The sequence below is a fragment of the Bos mutus genome, chromosome 8 (genome assembly GCF_027580195.1).
Source record: "Bos mutus isolate GX-2022 chromosome 8, NWIPB_WYAK_1.1, whole genome shotgun sequence".
In the NCBI taxonomy this organism is placed as follows: Eukaryota; Metazoa; Chordata; class Mammalia; order Artiodactyla; family Bovidae; genus Bos; species Bos mutus.
In genome coordinates, this window is record NC_091624.1 from 50,307,237 (window position 1) to 50,327,844 (window position 20,608).

Consider the following 20,608-nt stretch of genomic DNA (forward strand, 5'->3'; position numbering starts at 1 on the left):
GCTGCCTCCATCACTGGCTTGCTGTGTGAGCAAGTGTAAAGTGGTAATACCGCCATCACCCCTGTACAGAAGTGTGAGAATTGAATGAGAACCTGGAGGCACCGCGCTTAGCACAGACCCTGGTACATCACACACACTAAGCACTCTTCAAGTATACTACTGAGGGTTGAGTCTCCCAGACCTTGGCTGAACCACACAGCCTATCTGAGTTGCAGATTTCACATCAGGGAGGTAGGGAGGGGGCTTGGGCGTGGTCATGGCTCCTCCAAGGCTCACTCTGGGAGGTTCCCTGAGAAAGGGTAAATGATGGTGCTTGGTGAGGGCTGTAGCCCAGCTGGTCTGGCATGAAAGCCTGTCCCCCATGGCTTTATCTCATTAGACTATGGCCTGAGGCCTCTCTAGAAGCTGAGACCACGCCATGCCCAGCAGACTGGAAGATCACACCAGAGGGGCTGGCAAGCCCTCTCTGTAAGTACAGTCCATCAGTACTCAAAAGACACATGGCTGGATCACGTCTGGCTAATGTCTGAGGCCCCTGGCAGTCCCCGGGGGGCCCCAGCCTGTGTCCACAGCACAGGGGTCAGCAGACGCCCACCCCTCAAGGTTGACCTGAAGGTGCTTATTCCACCCCAACCTCTGCCTGTTAGCCCAGTGGAAATGCTTGCTTTTCCCCTTTAGGGAACCGTTCACTGGAGTGTATTTTTCCTTCTGGAGCCCTGGGCATCCTCCACTTTTTGAACGTGTAGAGCCCTAATTGTTTGGAGGGTCAGACCTTCAGGTCAGCAGCAGCTGATGACCACGCCCTGGTGTTTCCTGCCAGCTTCTATAAAGGCTTTTTTTTCCCCCCTGAAAGCGCAAACCTGATGAAGACTGCTGGCCACATTTTCCAGTTTCCTACCCCTCCTCCTGGCATTCGGGGCCCTCCATAGCCCAGCCCCAGTTTCCTTTTCTAGCCACGCCCCACATCCTTTCCTCCGGAGCCCTGGGCTCAGATAGCTCACAGTCTCTGATTCTGCCTCACAATCTCTCCATCTCTGCTCCATCCATGGCTTGGCCTGTGTTCACCCTGCCCCCGTTGCCCTTTCTCCTGAGGCCCTGTCTTCGCCTGTCCGAATCTTCCTCCTTTCCTTGAGCACATTTTTCCCTGAGGGGCTTCCCCAGTGGTTCAGTGGTAAAGAATCCACCTGCAGTGTAGGAGCCATAGGAGATGTGGGTTCGATCCCTGGGTTGGGAAGATCCCCGAGGAGGAGGGCATGGCAACCCACTCCAGTATTCTTGCCTAAGGAATCCCATGGACAGAGGAGCCTGGTGGGCTATCATCCATAGGGTCACAAAGAGTCAGACACAACTGAGTACTCACACACACATTCTACCCTGGGTTCCCCATTTGATGTCTGTGATCCCAGGGAGGTCCCTTGGCTTCTGTGGCCCTTGAGGGGCCTCTTTGCACTAAGACTTGAGCTCCTCTTAAGTGCCACCTCCTCCCTAAGGATTCTTGAAATCTCTGGGACTGCCTTTGCTTTCTCCTTCCATGGACTGCTAGCATCTGCCACTCTAGAACTGGGCTGGCCCCTGTGGAGGCTCTGAGGCTGCCAGTCGCCCATGTCTCTTGTCTCCTGGGGCTGAGGAAGGCCATGCAGCCAGCACCCAGGACGGTGCCCGGCATGAGCAGGCGTTCTGTAATTTGTCATGGTTTTTCACTCGGTGCTTATGGTTGCTGGTGTCCTGGTTCTCCTGCTGAGCCATGGGTTCTTTGGAGTTGAGGGGCCTTGTCTCATACCATGTGAGTGCTCAGCACCGGCCTGGGGTCCACCTTGGCACCCAGTGAGGACTCGATGATGGGTCTGAGGAAGAAAAGCAGACAGGTTCCCCGCTTGCTTATGAATGTGGATCTTCCGCCGACACGGCAGCAAGAGAGCTGTCTCCTGAGGAGGCTGCTGCTCTACATGGGCCCTCCTTCACGTACTGATTGAGCCCCGGAGCAGCCGGGACCCCGGAGTGGCCAGTTCACCTCAGTGAGTCTCCACAGGGGATGGCGATACAGCTCAAAGAGGTCTCTGCACACAAAGGCAGTCACCGGAAGAGCACAGAGTGACGGGCAGGGCTGAGGGGCCAGCCGTAATTGCTGGCAGCTCCCGAGAGCCCTGCAGAGAGGCCTGCATGGCCTTTTAAATTGTGAGCAAAGCACAGTCGGTGTTGCCAGGTGTGCAAGCCTGTCTCCCTCCAGGGACCCCAGAACAGGGCCCTTCAGGGGAGACCCCCATCCCTGTACAGATGACCGGGGGAAGGGAGCAGACCCAGCTCCCTGACTCAGACCAGGGCCTTCCCCTCAAGCTTGGGCTGAGCGTCCAAGAGCGGGCAGTGCGGGTTCCGCCAGGCAGTGACAGGCCCACACTGCTCCTGCTGCTTTGACCATTGTTCTTTTTCCACACCTCTGCTCCACAGAGCTCACCCTTTTTCTGGGGTATTTCTGTGCATGCCTGGAAAAGAGATGGTAAGGGAACACCAATTAGTCAGTCTCCTGGCTTTTCGACAGCTCCGGAAACCAGACTCGATGGAGGAGGGGGCGGGGCCTCTGCCTGCGTTGTGTTGGGTTTGTGTCCAGGATCTGTCTCCCAGCTGCCCTGCCCTTGCTGCCTGGTGGCGTCCACCCCGAGGACCCCTGCTGCCCCATGCTGTCACTTCAGTCTCCAGGCGACCCCTGAATTCAGGCCCAGCCCTGAAGACCCCTGGTTAGGAGGAGGGTCTTTCTCTAGCAGATGTTGTAACGGTTTAGATGAGGAGAGCGTCACCTGCCTTCCCTTTGATGTGGTGCCCGGAACTTGGCTGGGTTTGGGCTGTGTGTCTAATTGGGAACAGCCGCCCGCCCCTCCTGTGGAACGCCTCACTCAGGCTGTGGTGCTGGGTGTGACTTTTAACACCTCAGATCTGACCAAGGAAGTTGCCCCTTCCTCCAGAAGATTACAACCAAGACAGTCTGATAAAAGAGGTGTGAGGAAGCAGGAAAGGCAGGAAGAAGAGCCTGGTCTAGGAATTAGAGGACCAAGAGCTTCATGCCTTCCCCAGGCCTCAGGTTCCCCATCTATAAACTGTAGTCATTAGAGAAGGAGAAATAGCGTATGACATCCCTTATATGGGGAATCTAAAAAGAAATGATACAAAAAGAACTTATTTACGAAACAGAAACAGACTCACAGACTTGGAGAATGAACTTGTGGTTGCCGGTAAGGGAAGGATGGGAGGAAGGGATAGTTAGGGAGTTTAGAATGGACGTTTACACACTGCTATATTTAAAATGGATAACCAACAAGGACCTACTGTATAGCACAGGGAATTCTGCTCAATGTTATGTGGCAGCCTGGATGGGTGAGGAGTTTGGGTGTGAAAGAAGACATGTGCATGTATGGCCAAGTCCTGTTGCTGTCCACCTGAAACTATCACAACATTGTTAGTTGGCTATACTCCAATATAAAATAAAAAGACGTTTTAAAATGTAGTCATTAGACTCCTGGGCACAGAGCCTTTCCCTGTGTGTTTTGTGTTCTGTGCAAGAGTGGATCTGAGAGCAAAGCTCCCATGTGGAAACAAGAGATTGCCAAAGCAGCAGCTAAAATCGGAAGCTGTCGATCCAGAAAGGAAAGGTTCATAGGTGGGTGATGAAACCCTTCCATTTCCAGTGCAGGGTTGCCTGTTAGAGTTTGTAAGCAGGACTTCTGTAGCTCTGGGGGATGAAGGGTGATCTCAGAGAAGGAGGGGTCTTGGCATGGTATTCCAGAGATGCCCCGGTAGTGGTAACTGAAATGAAATCAACATTCCCAGAGCACCTTCTGTGGACCAGGCACTGTCCTAAACACTGAAGGTGCATGGATTCGTTTAATCCTTATAACATCCGGATATTATTGCCCCTGCCCCAGAGATGAGGAAACTGGGGCAGCTTGCTCTGGGTCCCCCACTGGGGTCAGAACTTGAGCCCCAGCCGTCTGGGGGTATCCGTGGTTTCAGCCAGCACACTGTGCTGTTGAACCTGTCCATTATCTGGAGCCTGGACTTTGTCTCCCAGGTGGCTGGTGTGGGGCAGCCCCGGGCAGTGGCAGTTGCACTGTCCTGATTATACAGCCCTAGACCATGGAGGCCTGAGGGCCGGGCATGCCCACCACTGACTGAATAGAGGTTTCTTGGGCTGAGAGATGATGGTGGGGCCTGGGAATGGAGGCCTCCTTGGCCACATATTTCTGTTGAGCTCTGCTACCCTATGATTTGGGATCTGGTGTGGATTCTCAGACAAACCAGCTGGCAAAATTAGAGATGAGGGGCCTGCAGGCCAGCATCTGTCATTTCCAGCTCAGCTTCTGCACGTCTGTGCCGGCCTCTCCCCACCCATCTCCACCCTGCCCAGAGGTTCTAGGGCACCTCTCCTCAGACAGTCCTGGGGGTGCCGTCCTATAGCATTCAAGGCCACCCAGAACCACTTCCACCTGCCTCCGCTTCCTCTCCGCCTGATCCCCTGGACGGCCCGCCTTCCCCATGTTCACCTCGTGGTTCCAGCTGCTGTGCCCCTGCTTCTGTCCTTCATCAAACACCCATTTTCCCTGCCACACTACCATGCATGCCCTTATGTCTAAATTCGTTAACGCCTTCCCAGATTTCCCCCAACTAAGTTGTAGGGTCACATCTGCCCCCTGTTGAGGACACTAAGCCACCTCTGTCTGTGTAGGGGGCTCTGACCCTCTGTCCCCGAGGACCAAGTCCTGAAGACCAGGACTGTTCTGCTTCGTCTCGATCTGCTCACGTGCTGGGCATTCAGTAGATGCCTGACTGGGTGTGAGGACAGGAGGATACCCATGCTCCTGGAGAAGGTTGGGTACACCAGCAATGTGCGCTGATTTTTTTAGACTGTTTCCGAAAGATGAAGTCAAGCCCTGCCCTTTTGTATCTGTTCCTGAAAGGAAGGTCAAGAGATAAAGAAATTTTTTTTCTTCTAGTCTTTTTCGTTAGATGTATATCCACCTGCTTTCAAAATACAGATTTGAGGCTGTGCGTAATACAAAGAAATGTATATAATGAGGCTGCTATAATAGATATCAAGATACACATTCTAGAAGGAAGGGCAGGTGAACCCGAATCCACCCATATCTAAGCTAATCGAGCCATTGCAATTAAGCATCAGAATTAATTCTGAGCTTTCCGACAGACAAAGGAAATAAAATAAAAACATGCAAACAAAAAGCTGTGAGGGGGAGGCACAGAAGTGGTAAGCACCAGAGCAAAGTGTAACTTGTTGCCCATGGACTTGGGGAACTCAAAACTCTCAGAGCCAGTTAGGAGGCCCCTGGTTTGCACCAAGCTCTGTCCTAGGCTCCTCACTCAGATGAACCCCCGGCCCTCCTTGCCTCTCAGGGCTACAGTCCTTAGCCAGCACACCAGCCTCACCCTCTGGACTCTATGTCCATGGTGAATGTGCTCGGGGTGCCTTCCTCAACAGTCTCTGATTCTAAAGAAAGTGCTCTTTGTGTGTGTGTGTGCTTCCTCCATATGTAGTTGCACTTGAAAACCTTTCTGCTCCAGAGGTCAGCAGAAATCCCTGCCCTGTCAATTTAATGTTTCTGCTCCCTGCCTAAGAGGCATAAAATCACAGCCTGCCACCCAATATTAAAGGTCATTTTCATGAGTTTATAGATGGTGATGTCCAGATAACTCGTGAGTTAAAACATATGGTTACAGCTCCCTACTAGATCAGTCTCTGGACCGTCACAGATCAGTCAGAGTAATAAGGAGGGTGGGCCTGGTCATTAGGCAGGGGACAGTGACGGGCTGGCATGGTACCACAGCACTTGACTTCCTGGGACTCTTGGAAAGAGGAGAGGAGATGTTTCCTAAATAGGAGCAGAGATGCTCCCTACATGGGTGTTTTCTCAGGCAAAAGCAGCTGCTTCTGAAACACACAGCTCCTATAAACCCAACCTGCTTAAAATCACATTGACTTTCATGTGAGATTCTCTTAATTACATTTTCTCTTTACTAGCATCCTTATTCATTATTTAAAACTTTCAAAAATTATTATGCAATAATTCCTCCCTCTAAACGCAGTATCAGATTTTCCACACTTTATTCACGTGTATCAGTTCTTACAACATAGCTGTCATCAGAGTTTAGATATTATGGGCAAAATGTGTGATGGCAGTATCCAGCAATTCCTAAACAAGGAGTAGAATTCCTTTGGGGCTTTGTTCACATTGCCCAGGACTTGTTTAAAAAACCCACGAGATAGGGTCTGCTCAACACATAAACAGTCTTGTATTTCACTTTTTTACTTAGCATAATTTCATGCACAATTTTCCATGTAGCTACATAATCTTCAGATTTATCATTTTAATGACTGCTTAATATTCCATCCAGTTAGCGTGCCATAATTTACTTAACTGCTCCCTATTGTTGGAGCCTTAATGAAAATTTGAATTCACCATGTAATACAGGGGGAAGCTCGTTTTAATGATTACCATTCTAACATCCTCTGCCCTGACTGCATGCCATTACTAACCCAGCTTTGGTAAGGCACAGATGCTTTCGGAACAATAAATCCTGTCTGAGAGGTGTATGCATGAGTCCCTCTGATTTAATAGCTAATCTGTTCCCTGCACATGTTTTCCTTTTAGGCTGGTGTTTATGTAGAATATCCATCTCTTCTGAATATTGTGTAACACTAGACTATATTCATTTTTCATGTTGTTCCAGGTACCTTAACCCTGCAGTCAGAGACTTTCATAAATTAATTGGAATTTGGGGTAAAGAGGAGTTTCTGGCTGTCAGTTGTTGTTCATTTATCCCACCCATGTTCATGAAATATCTGTTTGCAGCTGCACTCTAAGACAGAAAATGAGCAAGGATGTTCATGATTACTGGCGGCCCACAGAGCATCCGTGAGTTGCTCTGAGGCCCAAGATTAAATGGCGAATTTTCATGCGAAGTGCTTTGGATACTGTAGAGCACATATTACTGGTTGTCAATCCTCCTTGTGAAAGAAGACGAAGTGGAAGGTGGTTTTCCTAGGTCAGTCCCTGTCAGCTGCATTCCCAATGTCCCAAGCCCTTGGAATTTTCCAAAGACAGGAAGCGAAACTGCAGTCTTTAGAACCAGGATGGCAGTGATGCGGATAATGACAACCCCACAAAACACTGCTCAAATAGCTTGATAGATTTCGTAATTTACAAAGTTGTCTCCAGTACTTTCCAGTTGGTTTTTGCCTGAAAGTGGCCAAGTCCTGCCTCTTATAACTCTTCTCTTCTCCTCTTGTGTACTAAGTCGCTCAGTCATGTCTGACTCTTTGTGACCCCGTGGACCATAGCCCTCCAGGCTCCTCTGTCTGTGGGATTCTCCCAGCAAGAATACTGGAGTGGGTTACCATTCCCTTCTCCAGGGGATCTTCCCAACCCAGGGACAAACCCGGGTCTCATATGTTTCCTGCATTGGCAGGCGAGTTCTTTACCTTTAGCGCCACCTGGGAAACCTCTTCCTCTCTTACTCCCCCATAAAAATGAAAGTATCATCCTTAAAACTAATAAATCATCCCACTTTACTCAAGGGACCCAGTAAAGCCATGTGTTGCCAAAGTATGGGACATCTCAGAGGAGACAGGATTTTAGGTGGCCACATAGTGAGGTTTTCACTTTTCATTTTCTTTCTTTCTAAAAAGAGAAAGTTGTTCTTATTTGCCAAAGACGGTATCTTGGTTTGCTGCTTGCATGCCCCATCAGCTCTCCAGTGCTTGCTGTTCACCTTTTCAGCAGAGAGAAAGCAAGCCTTGGGCTTTGGGAGATGTACCTACCTAGCTGGCTTTGTTCTTGTTCGTTCTTTTTATGTTTATCATCTGTTTTTTGGTAAAAGGTTATGGTTTATGGGGTGGTAATTAAAAGTTTCCTTTTTAAGTGGATTTATTTACTCTAAAAAATGAGGCAACATCAATAAAAATGGTAAATAATAACCCAGGTGGTACTAGAAAATGGCAAAATCATGAAGTTGGGATGTAACTCAGTGAAGTTTGGGAGATACCACCTGGTGTTGATGTTGTTCAGTCGCTCAGTCGTGTCCAACTCTTTGCAGCCCCATGGACTGCAGCACACCAGGCTTCCCTGTCCTTCACCATCTCCCAGAGCTTGCTCAAACTCATGTCCATTGAGTCAGTGATGCCATCCAACCATCTCATCCTCTATCGCCCCTTATCCTCCTGCCTTCAATCTTTCCCAGCATCTGGGTCTTTTCCAGTGAGTCAGCTCTTCACATCAGGTGGCCAAAGTATTGGAGCCTCAGCCTCAACATCAGTCCTTCCAATGAATATTCAGGATTGATTTCCTTTAGGATTGAGTGGTTTGATCTCCTTGCTGTCCAAGGGACTCTCAAGAGTTTTCTCCAACACCACAGTTCAAAAGCATCAATTTTCCAGTGCTCAGCTTTCTTTATGAGTATTAAAAGGCCAGAAGATGTGACACTGAAAGATATCACCATAGCGCTGTTTAATTTAAAACACTAAAGGTCACTGCCCAGCATCAGTTAGTTTCTGTTGTATCGGGTGCTATGCACAGGGTGGAGTTTTTGTCGGCCCTATGAGCTGGTATTGAATCATGAAGCCTAGTCTAAAGAATGCTGTTCCTAGGAAGGGCTGACATCATCTATGTGTTTTGTCAACTGCTCTTCAAGATGTGTGACTCCCATGGGTTCCTGTTGTGTCCCTGTGGTGCTGGAATTCTGATTTGGAGAACGCCTCATAACTCCATTTGAACGGCTCACTCTCAAAACCCTCACCACTTCTGTGTCAAGCCCTATCTCCCCTCTTCCCACCTCCTTGGACCTGGTGCTCCAGCAGAAGTAGGCAGTAAATAAACATTTGCATGCATGCTAAGTTACTTTAGTCATGTCTGACTCTTTGCGATCCCACAGACTGTAGCCCATCAGGCTCCTCTGTCATGGGATTCTTCAGGCAAAAATACTGCAGTGAGTTGCCATACCCTGCTCCAGGGGATCTCCCTGACCCAGGGATTGAACTGCCATCTCTCGTAGTCTCCTGCATTGGCAGGCGGGTTCTTTACCACTAGTGCCCCCTGGGAAGCCCCAAACAGACATATAATGCACTATTATTCAGCCTTAAAAAGAAATGGACTTCTGACACATGCTACAATGTGTCATTGTGGTAAGTGAAATAAGACTGTCAAAGAAGACCAAGTGTCCCCAGCCAAGTACCTTATATGACTCCACTGTATGAGGTACCCAGGTAGTCAGATTCACAGAGACAGAAAGGGGAATGATGGTTGCCAGGGGCTGGGGGAGGGGGAATGGAGGGGTTAGTGGGGGACAGTTTCAGTTTAGGATGATGAGAAAGTTCTGGAGATGGATGGTGGTGATAGCTGCATGACAGTGTGAATGTACTTCATATCACTGAGTTGCACACTTAAGAATGGTTAAATGGCAAATGCTATATATATATATCTTACAAATAAAACAAGAAAGTGGGTAGTGAGCACCTTTTCTCCAGCTGTGCTGCCTGGGCTTGCCCTGGTCCTAGCACAGGGAATCCTGTCCCTCGTCCTATCCCTCCACTTGTCAGAGCTGTCAGTTCAAATGTCATCTCTCCTGCCTCATCCCTCGCTGGCCCTGCAGGAGACCCCTTCCTGAAAACAGTATTATGCTAATTTAGGTTTGCCTAAATTAGCAAACCTCTCTGCTTGCCGAGAGCAGCCTCAGCAACCCCTCCTGTCCCCCTGCACACAGGGGGTGTTTATTATCAAAGCCAGAAAAATGCCCCCTTTTTTGATGAGGAGGAGCCTGAGTATAGCATCCTGGCATTTTTCATTCAGCTGCCACTGTCCTCTCAGGAGTCAGCAGTCACTGAAAGGATCGTGCCCTGTGTGAGGCCTCATCTCGATGGGCGGCCGCTGCTCAGCCCACACTGGAGCCGGGCCCTGGCATCCTCTCCAGAAGATTAAGAGCTTTCCTTCCTTATTCAGAAGTGAAACTGGACCTCTGCTCTCCAGTGTCTTGGCTGTATTCAGCATGTTAGGAGACAGGCAGGCCCTGAGGGAAGTAGAAATGCAGGGAAAGGGTCACTCATGGGGCTTTGTAGGGGAGAAATCAGCGACCCTGGGTTCTCTGGAGGTGGTTCTTGGCTTCGCAGGTCTGTAAATGGATATGTGAGCTGTGTGGAAACTTGAGGGCCATTTGGCCCAGTCTCCTCATCTTATCCCTGGTAGTTCAGCTGGTAAAGAATCCGCCTATGCCATGCAGGAGACCCTGGTTCAATTCCTAGGTCGGGAAGACCCCCTGGAGAAGGAAAATGCTACCCACTTCAGGATTCTGGCCTGGAGAATCCTATGAACTGTATAGTCCATGGGGTTTCAAAAAGTCAGACACAACAGAGCGACTTTCACTTTCATTTTCCTCATCTTATAGGCGGAGAATGATAAGTCCAGAGACCAGGGAGCTGCCCTAGTGGGAAGACCACCCCCCCATCTGTAAGCGGGGGGTTGCTGAGAGCTCTGTGTGTCCTGGGCTGGTGTTGGAACACACCCAGGACATCACACTCGTGTGTGGACTCTGCCCTTGAAGATAGCGGATAGTGACAGGGAGCATTCTGGTTCTGTTGTTTGGTCCAGAACCTGATATCTTTGTGAGGAAGCCTTGAGCCATGAAGCAGAGACACTGCCCTCAAGGGGAGGGCAGCGGTTAAATGCAATGAGGGGTCTGTTCTGTGCAGTCCCCATCTCCCTGGCTGGTGGCTCTGAATTCCCATGTGTATCATCCGGCAGATCCCAGGTGAGGAGGCATGTGCTGTGCACACTTTACATTTCTGCTTCCTTCCTTTTCGACTGCAGAATTTCAGAGGCAGGAAAGCGTCCGGTCGCAGCACAAAGGCATCCAGTTATACGACACCCCTTATGAACCCGAGGGCCAAAGCGTGGACTCGGACTCAGAGAGCACGATCAGCCCCCGGCTGCGGGAGAGCAAGCTGCCCCAGGATGACGACAGGCCCGCTGACGAGTACGATCAGCCATGGGAGTGGAACCGGGTCACTATCCCAGCTCTGGCAGGTAAGGAGCCAGCGGCCCCACTCAGAGGAGGCTGCTCACCTGCATGGCACTCACCTGTGTAAAGGGAGTAAATGCATGGGTCCCTGCCTGCTCAGGTAAGCCACAGGGTTTCTAGTGCAGCTGGGTCCTTTAAAGATGAGGAAGATCCTGGAGGCCAGGATCTAGACAGCCCAGATGATCTCATTGTCTGACTCTGTCTTGGTCCTGTTGGTAATGCTCTAGTTCACTGAAGCCAAGATTTTGGAAGGAAATTTTAAAGACTAGAAGAAAATCAGTCTGTCGTGCAGCTACGACGGCCTGCATACATCCAGGGCCACTGCATTTCCTGTTCCAGCTTCATTCAGCACAAGCCCGTTCACAGAGCACAGGCTGTGGGCACGTCCTGACCTCAGGGGCTGACCTCGCCCCTGGCCCGGAGCCCCTTGAATGATTCAGGTGCCTCTCTGCTCCCACAGCCTTCTGAAAAGCAGTATGTCATATGTGTCACCTGTCTTCAGCTATGTTCACACCCTTTGATCCTAATCTCAGTCCTTAGGATCCAAACTTATGATCGAAAGCACAGAAAAAGGCATGATGATCATGAGAGATGGGGAACGACCTGGATGTTCGGCATTGGGCATTGATTAAATGGAATATTGAGTAGCCACTACAAAGTGACGTTGACAAGAGTATATTATGTATAGCAGCCTCGGAAAATGCTTATGTTTAATGTTAAAAGGGGAAAGTCAGATGCAAAAAATTTCTATGCTTCTAAGAGTTTTGGCATATGAACAAAGAAACATGGAGTGACTAACTCTTATCACATTGAAGGTCATAAAGGAAGAGTTTTTATTCTTAACATTCATTTTGTTTAGAATCTCCCATTTTCAAGCACAACTGGACCCTTCCTCCCTTTCTGGGGCTCAGAAGTGAGGCTTCTGCCCTCCACTTGTCTTGATTCCCTCAGTTGAGGTTCTGACTACTCTAGCATGTATGGCTCAGTTCCCTGGATGTAGCACTCTGTGCAATCTCTGCCTTCTGCTAAGTGCCCTTCCCAGCTGTGTCCTATCTGGGAAAGTCTTGCACTTCCTTTGCCATCACTCTGAGCCCTCCTGGCACATCCACGCATCCCACGGGCTTCCTTGCTGCCTCTCTAGGCCTGCAGAGCTTCCTGCTCGTGACCCTGGTGGGGCAGTTCTTTCACCATATAGTCAGTGCTATGGGTGCTGGGCCCGTCTGGCAGGTGGTGTGTGCCAGCCAAAAGCCAGGGCTGAGAGTAATTGGGTAACTGAAAGGTCTTTGGTCACCTCACATCTCTCCAGTGCATTTCACAGCCTTTCCTACTCTGGGCACAGTGAAAGCCAAGGACTGTCCCCTGGCATGGTTGATCCTGGGTGTGGGAGAAGCTAGAATGGGACTGATGCTGTTCCAGAGGTGGCTCTTCGCAAACACCAGTTTGATTAAAGGGCTAAACGTTTCATGTAACAACTGTTCTAGACACCAAGGGGCCATGGCAAGAGATGACACTGCAGGCAGCTGTGGCATCTCACCCTCTCCTGGACTGACCACCTTGCAGGTCATGTTACCTCTGATGTTTTGGTCTAGTCTGGTGCTTTACTGCTCAAAATGTGGTCCCTGGACCAGAAGCATCACATCACCTGGGAACTGGTGAGAAATGCAGAGTCTCAGGCCCCAGACCAGACCTGCAGAAATTGAAAGTGTTAGTCGCTCAGTCATGTCTGACTCTTTGCAACCTTATGGACTGTAGCTGCTAGGCTCCTCTGTACATGGGATTCTCCAAGAAAGAATACTGCAGTAGGTAGCCATTCACTTCTCCAGGAGGCCTTCCCAACCCAGGGATCAAACCTGGGTCTCCTGTTTTGGAAGCACATTCTTTACCATCTGAGTCATCAGGGAAGCCCCCAGACCTGCAGAGTCAATAAGTTTCAAAAGACCCCCAGGGGATTCTCAGGCTTGTTAAAATGAAAAGCACTTACCCCACACGACATCATCTCTTCAGAAGGCTCTCAGGCCAGAACTTGCCCAATTCTGCCCAAAGCTGGTTTTAGAACTACTATACATTTCACAAAGGATCACAAGGTCTCAGAACTGGTCCCCACATAAGTTTCTGGGCCACAGGTCTCCATTCTGGATTTGGTTTTCTGTTGCTGAGTTGCTATCACATGTGTCATTGTAGGTCAACTTCTTAGGCTGCTGTTAGGAGGCAGATGCAGAATCCTGTCCCCACCTGTGTCTCATCAAGTCACTTACCTCATCAACTGTGTGTCCTGCTCTGGAGTGGATACTCATTGTGGGTGTGTGCTAAGGCACTCAGTCATGTCTGACTCTTTGAGACCCCATGGACTGTAGCCCACCAGACTCCTCTGTCCATGGGCTTCTCCAGGCAAGAATACTGGAGTGAGTTGCCATGCCCTGCTCCAGGGGATCTTCCCGACCCAGGATTCGACCCAGGGATCGAATCTCCTGCATTGCAGGTGGATTTACTGCTTAGCCCCCAGGGAAGCCCTGGATACTGATTGTGCTTTCCCCAAGAAGCTTTTGGCTCAGTTCTGATTTCTGGGGCATAGAAGGAAGTTGTTTCCCTTGGCTGAAGGGATGCTGTGAGCACCAGTCTTGAGTCTTTGACCAGATCCCCTCCCCACATCTAGACAGAAGTTGTCAGGTGAGGAGCACCCTCCTGTTTCCTAGCCCACCGTGTAGGTGGAGTGAAGTGGATGCACCACCTCTCGGGTAACCAGAACGAGTGGAAACAGCTCGACTGGGTTGCTGAAGTGCTGCCAGAGTCCCATTTCTAAACCAGGAAGGGTGGCTGCTCAGGAACAAAGGTGGCTCCCATCTCCTGCCTGAATGAGTAGAGTGTGCAGCACATGCTTTAGCACGTCATTGGTGGTGTCAGGGAGCAAGGCAGTGCTGAGCTGGGCCTCGTCCTCCTTTTCACAACCCCTGTTTGAAGTGCCCCGCCCAGTTCTCTGGGCCCTTGGGTGCTGTGATGGGCCCCAGGAGCCTGGGGACAGGATCTGCAACTGGGCTAAAAATCCACTGGGCAAAACTGTCATCATCTCTTTCCATCCCTTATATTCTGATTCTGCCTGTTTAGCTTGCATGAAGGAACCCGGGCAGTGTTTTCAGATTTCCAAAGGTGTACAGTATGGGCACCCCCAAAGGGCAGAGGTGGGCCTACCAAGGAGGAGCCATAGGGATATACGGTCCCGGTGAGTGGTAAGAATTTCAGATACACCTGAAAGTGTATCATGAGCTTCCTGTCACTGAGATTGGCCAGCAGAAGCTTGAGTGAGGCCGCATTGGTATCAGGAGGGCTTTGCCTGCAACCCCCCACTTCAAGGCTCCTTCCATGCTTCATTTCATCAGGACTCCAGCATGCTGGCCGGAGGCTGAGGGAAGGGGAGCCCTTTGAACTACCTCTGTGATTCAGTCTATGAAGCAAAAGTGCTTTCTGCCCTTCACAGTGCTGTCCTGCATTGCAGTCATGAAAGGAGGCTCTTGTAAGGGGTGCTTCGGCATTTCCCACAGAAGGTGGCCTTCTCAGCCAGGGCAGCCTTTCGGGAAGTCTCGATTATCACTTCCTGGTTGTCGTGAAAACAGCTATTGCAGGGTTTGAGGTGGTCCTCACTTCCTGGGAATGATAGTCTTCCCTTCGCTCAGAGTTCTATAGCAGGTGAAGGAGGTTTCCTGCCTGCCCTCCCTATGGGAAGCTGCTGATAGCCTCAGCCAGGATCCCTGCCCCCATGCACCCAGCACCGGAGTCTCAGCATACACGCCTGGCCTGAGGTTGGGGGTTGATCCCAACCTCTAAAACGGATGCCTTATCAGTTTTACAATCAGGCTGTCAGCCCCCTGCCCACCCAGCAGACTCCCCTGCCTTCAGAGCTGGCTGGACTCGGTTCCCCCCGCTGCTTTGACTCACCCCCCAGAGACTTTATAGGCAGCAGGTCCAACCCCTCACTGATGCAACTCCCTGCCCAGCGTGGGGCAAGAGAAGTACCCTGAGTGATTCCATGCTGTCTCGGGTGGCACAGCTTGGTGCAGATGGTCTGACCAGCCCCTGGGCTTTGTAAGATGGACAGAGCCTACCCAGGAGGTGGCCACACGGGGAGAGGGCTGAGGACTGGGTGGGTAACCTAGAGAAGCAGACTTGGGCTCTGGGGGGCGGGAGGGGCATGGATGTGGAGTCTCCACATCTGTGGGGGCCCCTGGAAGGACAGGGATAGAACCTCTCCTGGGGCCTCCGTGCTCTCTCTGGGGAAACGTGTCTGCTGCAGAGGGTCCTGGTGAGGCTTACAGAGCACTGTACTGGTAGTGCTGGTATTTACAGAACACTTTTGCGTGTATTATCTCATTTCATCCTCCCAACCACCTCCTGGGATCTTAGTTTTGTCCTTTTACAGATACAGAAATTGAAGTCCAAAGAGAAGAAACAGTTGCCCAGGATCCTATAGCTAGTCAGCTGCAGAGCCAGAATTTGAACCTATAAAGTCCCACTTAGAATCCAAGCCCTTACCCTGTTGATGTCTCAATTCTCTGACACCACGCAAGATACTGCATGTAATGTGCTAGAGCCCTCATCCTCCCAGAGCCCCTGGGTTGTTGTTCAGTCCCTCAGTTGTGTCCCACTCTTTCCAACCCCATGGACTGCAGCACACCAGGCTTCCCTGTCCTTAACCATCTCCTGGAGTTTGCTCAAACTCACGTCCATCAAGTTGGTGATGCCATCCAACCATTTCATCCTCTGTCGTCCCCTTCTCCTCCTACCTTCAATCTTTCCCAGCATCAGGGTTTTTTCAAATGAGTCAGTTCTTCGCATCAGGTGGCCAAAGTTTTGGAGTTTCAGCTTCAGCATCAGTCCTTCCAATGAATATTCAAGACTGATTTCCTTTAGGATTGAGTGGTTTGATCTCCTTGCTGTCCAAGGGACGCTCAAGTGTCTTCTCCAACACCACAGTTGAAAAGCATCAATTCTTTAGCGCTCGGCTTTCTTTAATGGTCCAACTCTCACATTCATTTATGACTACTGGAAAAATCATAGCTTTGACTATATGACCTTGTTGGCAACATCACCAATTTCTCCTTGTGTCTACAGCGAGTAGGATATGTGCCTGGGGTGTAGGTTTCCACTCGAAATGGTTCCAGCTGAGGAGCCTGTGACAGCCCAAGTTCTAGAAGGTTCGTGACTGCACGGGGATGACCAGAGCCATCCCATGGGTTGGTCATCCTCTGCCCCCGCTCTGCACAGGGAGGGGTCCCCATACCACAGCATCCCACTCCTTGTCCAGCCAAGGAAACTGAGGCCCAGGGAGGGAACAGGAACTGCTGGAGACCTCATGGCAGAGCCAATTGGGCCATACACAGAGGATGGATCAACATTTCTTTTTAATTCAGTGGGTTCAGTTAAAAGCTACTTTTTTAATGATTGCCGTTGCCTCCGAGAAGAAGCAAGTGATCAGAGTGCTTACTAAAGGTGCTGGGCAGCAAGAGAGTGGGTGAAGGGCACCCTTAAGATATTTCAGAGAGGGACTACCATGGTGGTCCAGTGGGTAAAACTTCCTGCTCCCAATTCAGGGGGCCCCAGTTTGATCCCTGGTCAGGGAGCTAGATCCCATTTGCCACAACTAAAGATTTTGCATGCCACAATGAAAATCAAAGATCCACGTGCTGCAGCTAAGACCTGGCACAGTCAAATGAAAAAAAAAGATCTTTCAGAGAAACAGAGGCATTTTGTTTTTAACTCACTGTCTGGAGATTTGTCCCCATTGAAGTTACTTTTAAAGCAATGTCCTGGTTTCAGCCAGCAATGGGCCTGCCTTCTAGCGAAAAGAGAAGACAGACATGACTCAATGCTGAATATACTTATTTTGAGTACTTATCTGTCTTCCTTACTAAGCTCCTTGGCCAATTTCTCTGCCCTTGAAAGCTCAACACAGTGTCTTGGTGTCAGGAGCCACTGGGACAGTAGTAGGAGTCAGACAATCCCAAGTTTACATGCCAGCTCCACCACTCACCAGCTGTGGGATCTCAGACAGGCTCTCAGCCTCCTGAGCTTCGGTTTTCCCGTCTGTAAAACAGGGATTGTCACAAACTATCACGCTGGATCTCTGTGGTGATCAAGGGAGAAGATTGGCTGAAAAGACTTCATAAACTCTAAAGGGTCATGCCTGAGAGAATGGTTACTGGTGCTCAGGGAAGGCTTGCTGTATTCAGTAAAATTTAATTTTATATATTAAAACAGTACTGCATAAAAAGCTACTTTGGGGGCACAGAGGGCCCATTTATGAAATTCATTCCCAGTTACTGCAGGCAATGAGAGGTATGGATAGTGTGGAAAACAACACTTCTGTAGGAGATACTCCCTTCTCGATTCCAGCAACAGTTCTCACCGTGAACCACCCAGTTCTTCCATCCTTTATTCAGTCCCTCCTGAGGACTAGACCACTGGTCCCCAGGTATGAGAGGGTCCCCACTGCCAGTCTCCCCCAAACCCCTCTCGATTCTAGCTGTGACATGTTCGTTCGTTGGTTGGTTTGCTCAGAGCATGTGGCAGAGTCACCGGCAAGAAGCGTCAAACAGATTACAGGGTCCCACCCCCAGAGCTCCTGATCCAGTAGGTTCCAGGGATGAGGCTGGAGAATCTGCCTCTCAAACAGGATCCCAGGTGTTGCTGAGGCTGCTGATCTGGGGACCCCACTTTGAGAACCTACAGCACACTCGGTACTTACTATATGTTAGGCGCTGGGCTCAGGGAGGGGGTAGGAAAGGGGTATCACAGCTTGGCTTGGTGTGTCAGTGCCACCTCCCCCAGGAAGCCTCCCTTGACATGACTCCCTTCCCCACCCGCGTCCCAGTTTGGGCTGGGGCCCCTCTGTGCTCCCTCCACATCCTCTGTGGATGTGCACTGGTTTATTCTGGAACAGCCAGGTACTCCCTTGTCACTGTCAGCTGAAGGGGTGCTATTGCTGTGTTGGTCACCCCTTTGGCAGGCACCCTCTTGAGTTTTGACATTTTCCCAGCCTCATCAAGTGAGGCTCAAAGGGCAGAGGAAGGGGAAAGTAAGGTCCCAGGTATGTCTATTTCCTAAACATCTGTGAGTCATCCCTAAGCCAGCTCAGTTGGCTAATTTAAGATAATCTCATGAAGGTAAGGGGGTGATGGAGGAGGGGCAGGAAGTTAATAGACAGTGAGCCCCGGTTACGAGGCTGGCGTGGGTTAACCCTATGAAGTCCTGCAAGGGAAGGGATGGTGTGGTTTCACTGTCATCACACAGATGGCACCATTCGGGCTCAGAGACGGTGAGCAGCCTGTCCACGCAGCTAATGAAGTCGAGTCAGGCACTCTCCCCACTGCTGCATTGACATTGTGAGTATGTCACGAGCAGGTCTGAACCTTCCCTTTACCTGTGCTGGGGTGAGGTGGCTTTTCTTAAGGCAGAAGCCGCTGCACCCACTCCGTACTGGGCTGGTAACTTGTCACCGTGAAGCACAAGAGCTCCGAAGGTGGTGGTGCTGACAGTGATTGCGTCAGCACCTGCTCCAGGCTCGCTATTCCCACCAAGCCTGTGACTCATGCTCATGTGCTGAGAATAAACAGGCTCAGCCTCGGCAGAAGAGTCCACGGGGAATCTGCCACCCTCACCTGGTGCACCCTGCGCATGCCACCTCCTCACCATTGGCCCCAGTGGGGCTCCAGCAATGCTTCCTGCCCCCTGCTCAGCTTCCCAGAATGCCTTGGGCCTGGGAGGAAATTAACAATTGTGTTGGTACTCCGAGCTTTATGCTATGTAATGAGTAACAGTTGTAATTAATGTTTAACACGTGTGAACAGCAGGTCTGCAGAGAGGAGGGGGAGGGTTTAAACAGAGAACTGGGATCACTCACTTCCTTTGGCTGATATGTTACCGAGGGACAGGTTTTTCCAGTTGGTTTTTCTGTTTGACATATGAATGAATTCATTTAGTAACCTTAAAAAAAAAAGAAAAGAAAAACACTGGTGTTTCATAGCTTTGGCTTGCCTGCTAATTATGTTGATAGAAATGTTTCTTCTTCAAGTGCCTTTGTCTCCTGTGTGGAAAAAACCCCAAAGGTTTAGTAGAATGTCTTTGCTCTCTCTTCTGCTTGGCAAGACAGAGGTCTTCATGTGGATAGAGGTTTTAAGTTCTGTGAGGTCAGAGACTCAGCGGGCCTTGTTGACACATAGGTCCCCACCTTAGATCAGTGCCTGGCAGGTAACGAACACACAAGTATTTATTAAATTATTGAGTAAATTAGGTCTCAGGAAAACCAACCCCAAGTTCTCTTGAGGGGTATCACACAGCCTGCTCAGACAGAGATGGTATGTTTTCACATCACTTTTTCAAGCTGTACACCTGTTTTCTCTTCAAATGAGGAAGAGGGGCCTGCACAAAATAGGGGCATTTGTGAGTGGCTGGTGATGGCTGTGGTTGCTGCCCTTGGTCTGAACTAGAAGCCGAGAGTGTGTCCCTGAATGTTGGAGGATTGGCCCGCGAATCTGCCTGCCAGGTTGTGGGTGGGGAGACTGGTGTGCCAGTAGGTGGCAAGCAGGGCCCTGAGAGCCAGGCACCTGTCCCCTCCTGTCGTTCCTCTCCTGTAATTCCATCTATGGATAGGCAGCAGCAGAAACATAATGAGCAGCTGGGTTGAGGTTTGGGGGTTCCTGGGAGGGAAGACTCGTTTCTACACGTGCCCAGCCTGCTTCCTGCACATCCTCTGAGGCTTGTGGATGGGGGAAGTCCCTCTCCCAGGCCCCAGGACTGATTCTAAGTGTCTCTGGGTGTCTGCAGGTGAAAGTGTTAGGAGACACACTGCATTAGATCTGAGTGGGCATTCTCCATCTGACAGGGAGCCCAGCCCAGAGCTAGCAGAGCTGCAGGGTCTAGATTTAAGCCCCTGGGCTGTCACTTGCTAGCAGGGTGACCTGGGTCAAACGGCCTGTTTCGTCATCTGTAAAACCAGGTGGTAATTTGAATCGGTGCCAGAAGTCGGGGGCACAGTGAGTGTTCGGTGGACGCTGGCTTTTGGTATCTTTATCATCACTACTGTTTTTGAGAACCTGTTACACTGTAGATAGGATTTGTGCTGAACTTGTTAGAGGCCCCTAGGATTCCAAGTTCAAGTCTAGCTGTTGACATGGAACAGTCCCTTTCGCAGCTGGTCATTTCTCATTTCTAAAATGAGTTATGATGGTGGAGATGGCTTGCTTTGGCAGCTGTAAAGGCCTCTGCATTTAGGTCATTTTGTCATTTTCATCAGGATTTATCCCTACTTTTCCTGCAGCCAAGCAGCAGCCCTCGGGGTGGGGTCTTTGCACCGGGCAGCCACATCCATGTTTCCCTTTTGGGGTGCAGACTAGGAGGATAAAGGCATGCTCACTCGTGCCAGGCCCTCCTTCCCCAGTCCAGGCTTGGGTGTACATGCATGGACAGCATTCCTGGAACCCAGATGGCATTCCTGGAGCCCAGGCGGCTTCCAGGCGCCTACCTCACCGGCTTCCCCATGCCCTGCTTC

General features: G+C 50.3%; 1 protein-coding gene across 1 annotated transcript in view; it reads left to right on the top strand.

Annotated features, from left to right (window-relative positions):
• Window positions 1–20,608, top strand: part of SHB (SH2 domain containing adaptor protein B) — a 138,279-nt gene that overhangs the window by 76,889 nt on the left and 40,782 nt on the right. Inside the window, exon 3 of the mRNA XM_005905968.2 lies at window positions 10,860–11,075. Within this exon, the coding sequence (XP_005906030.2) occupies window positions 10,860–11,075 (216 nt within the window). The remainder of the gene's footprint in view (window positions 1–10,859; window positions 11,076–20,608) is intronic.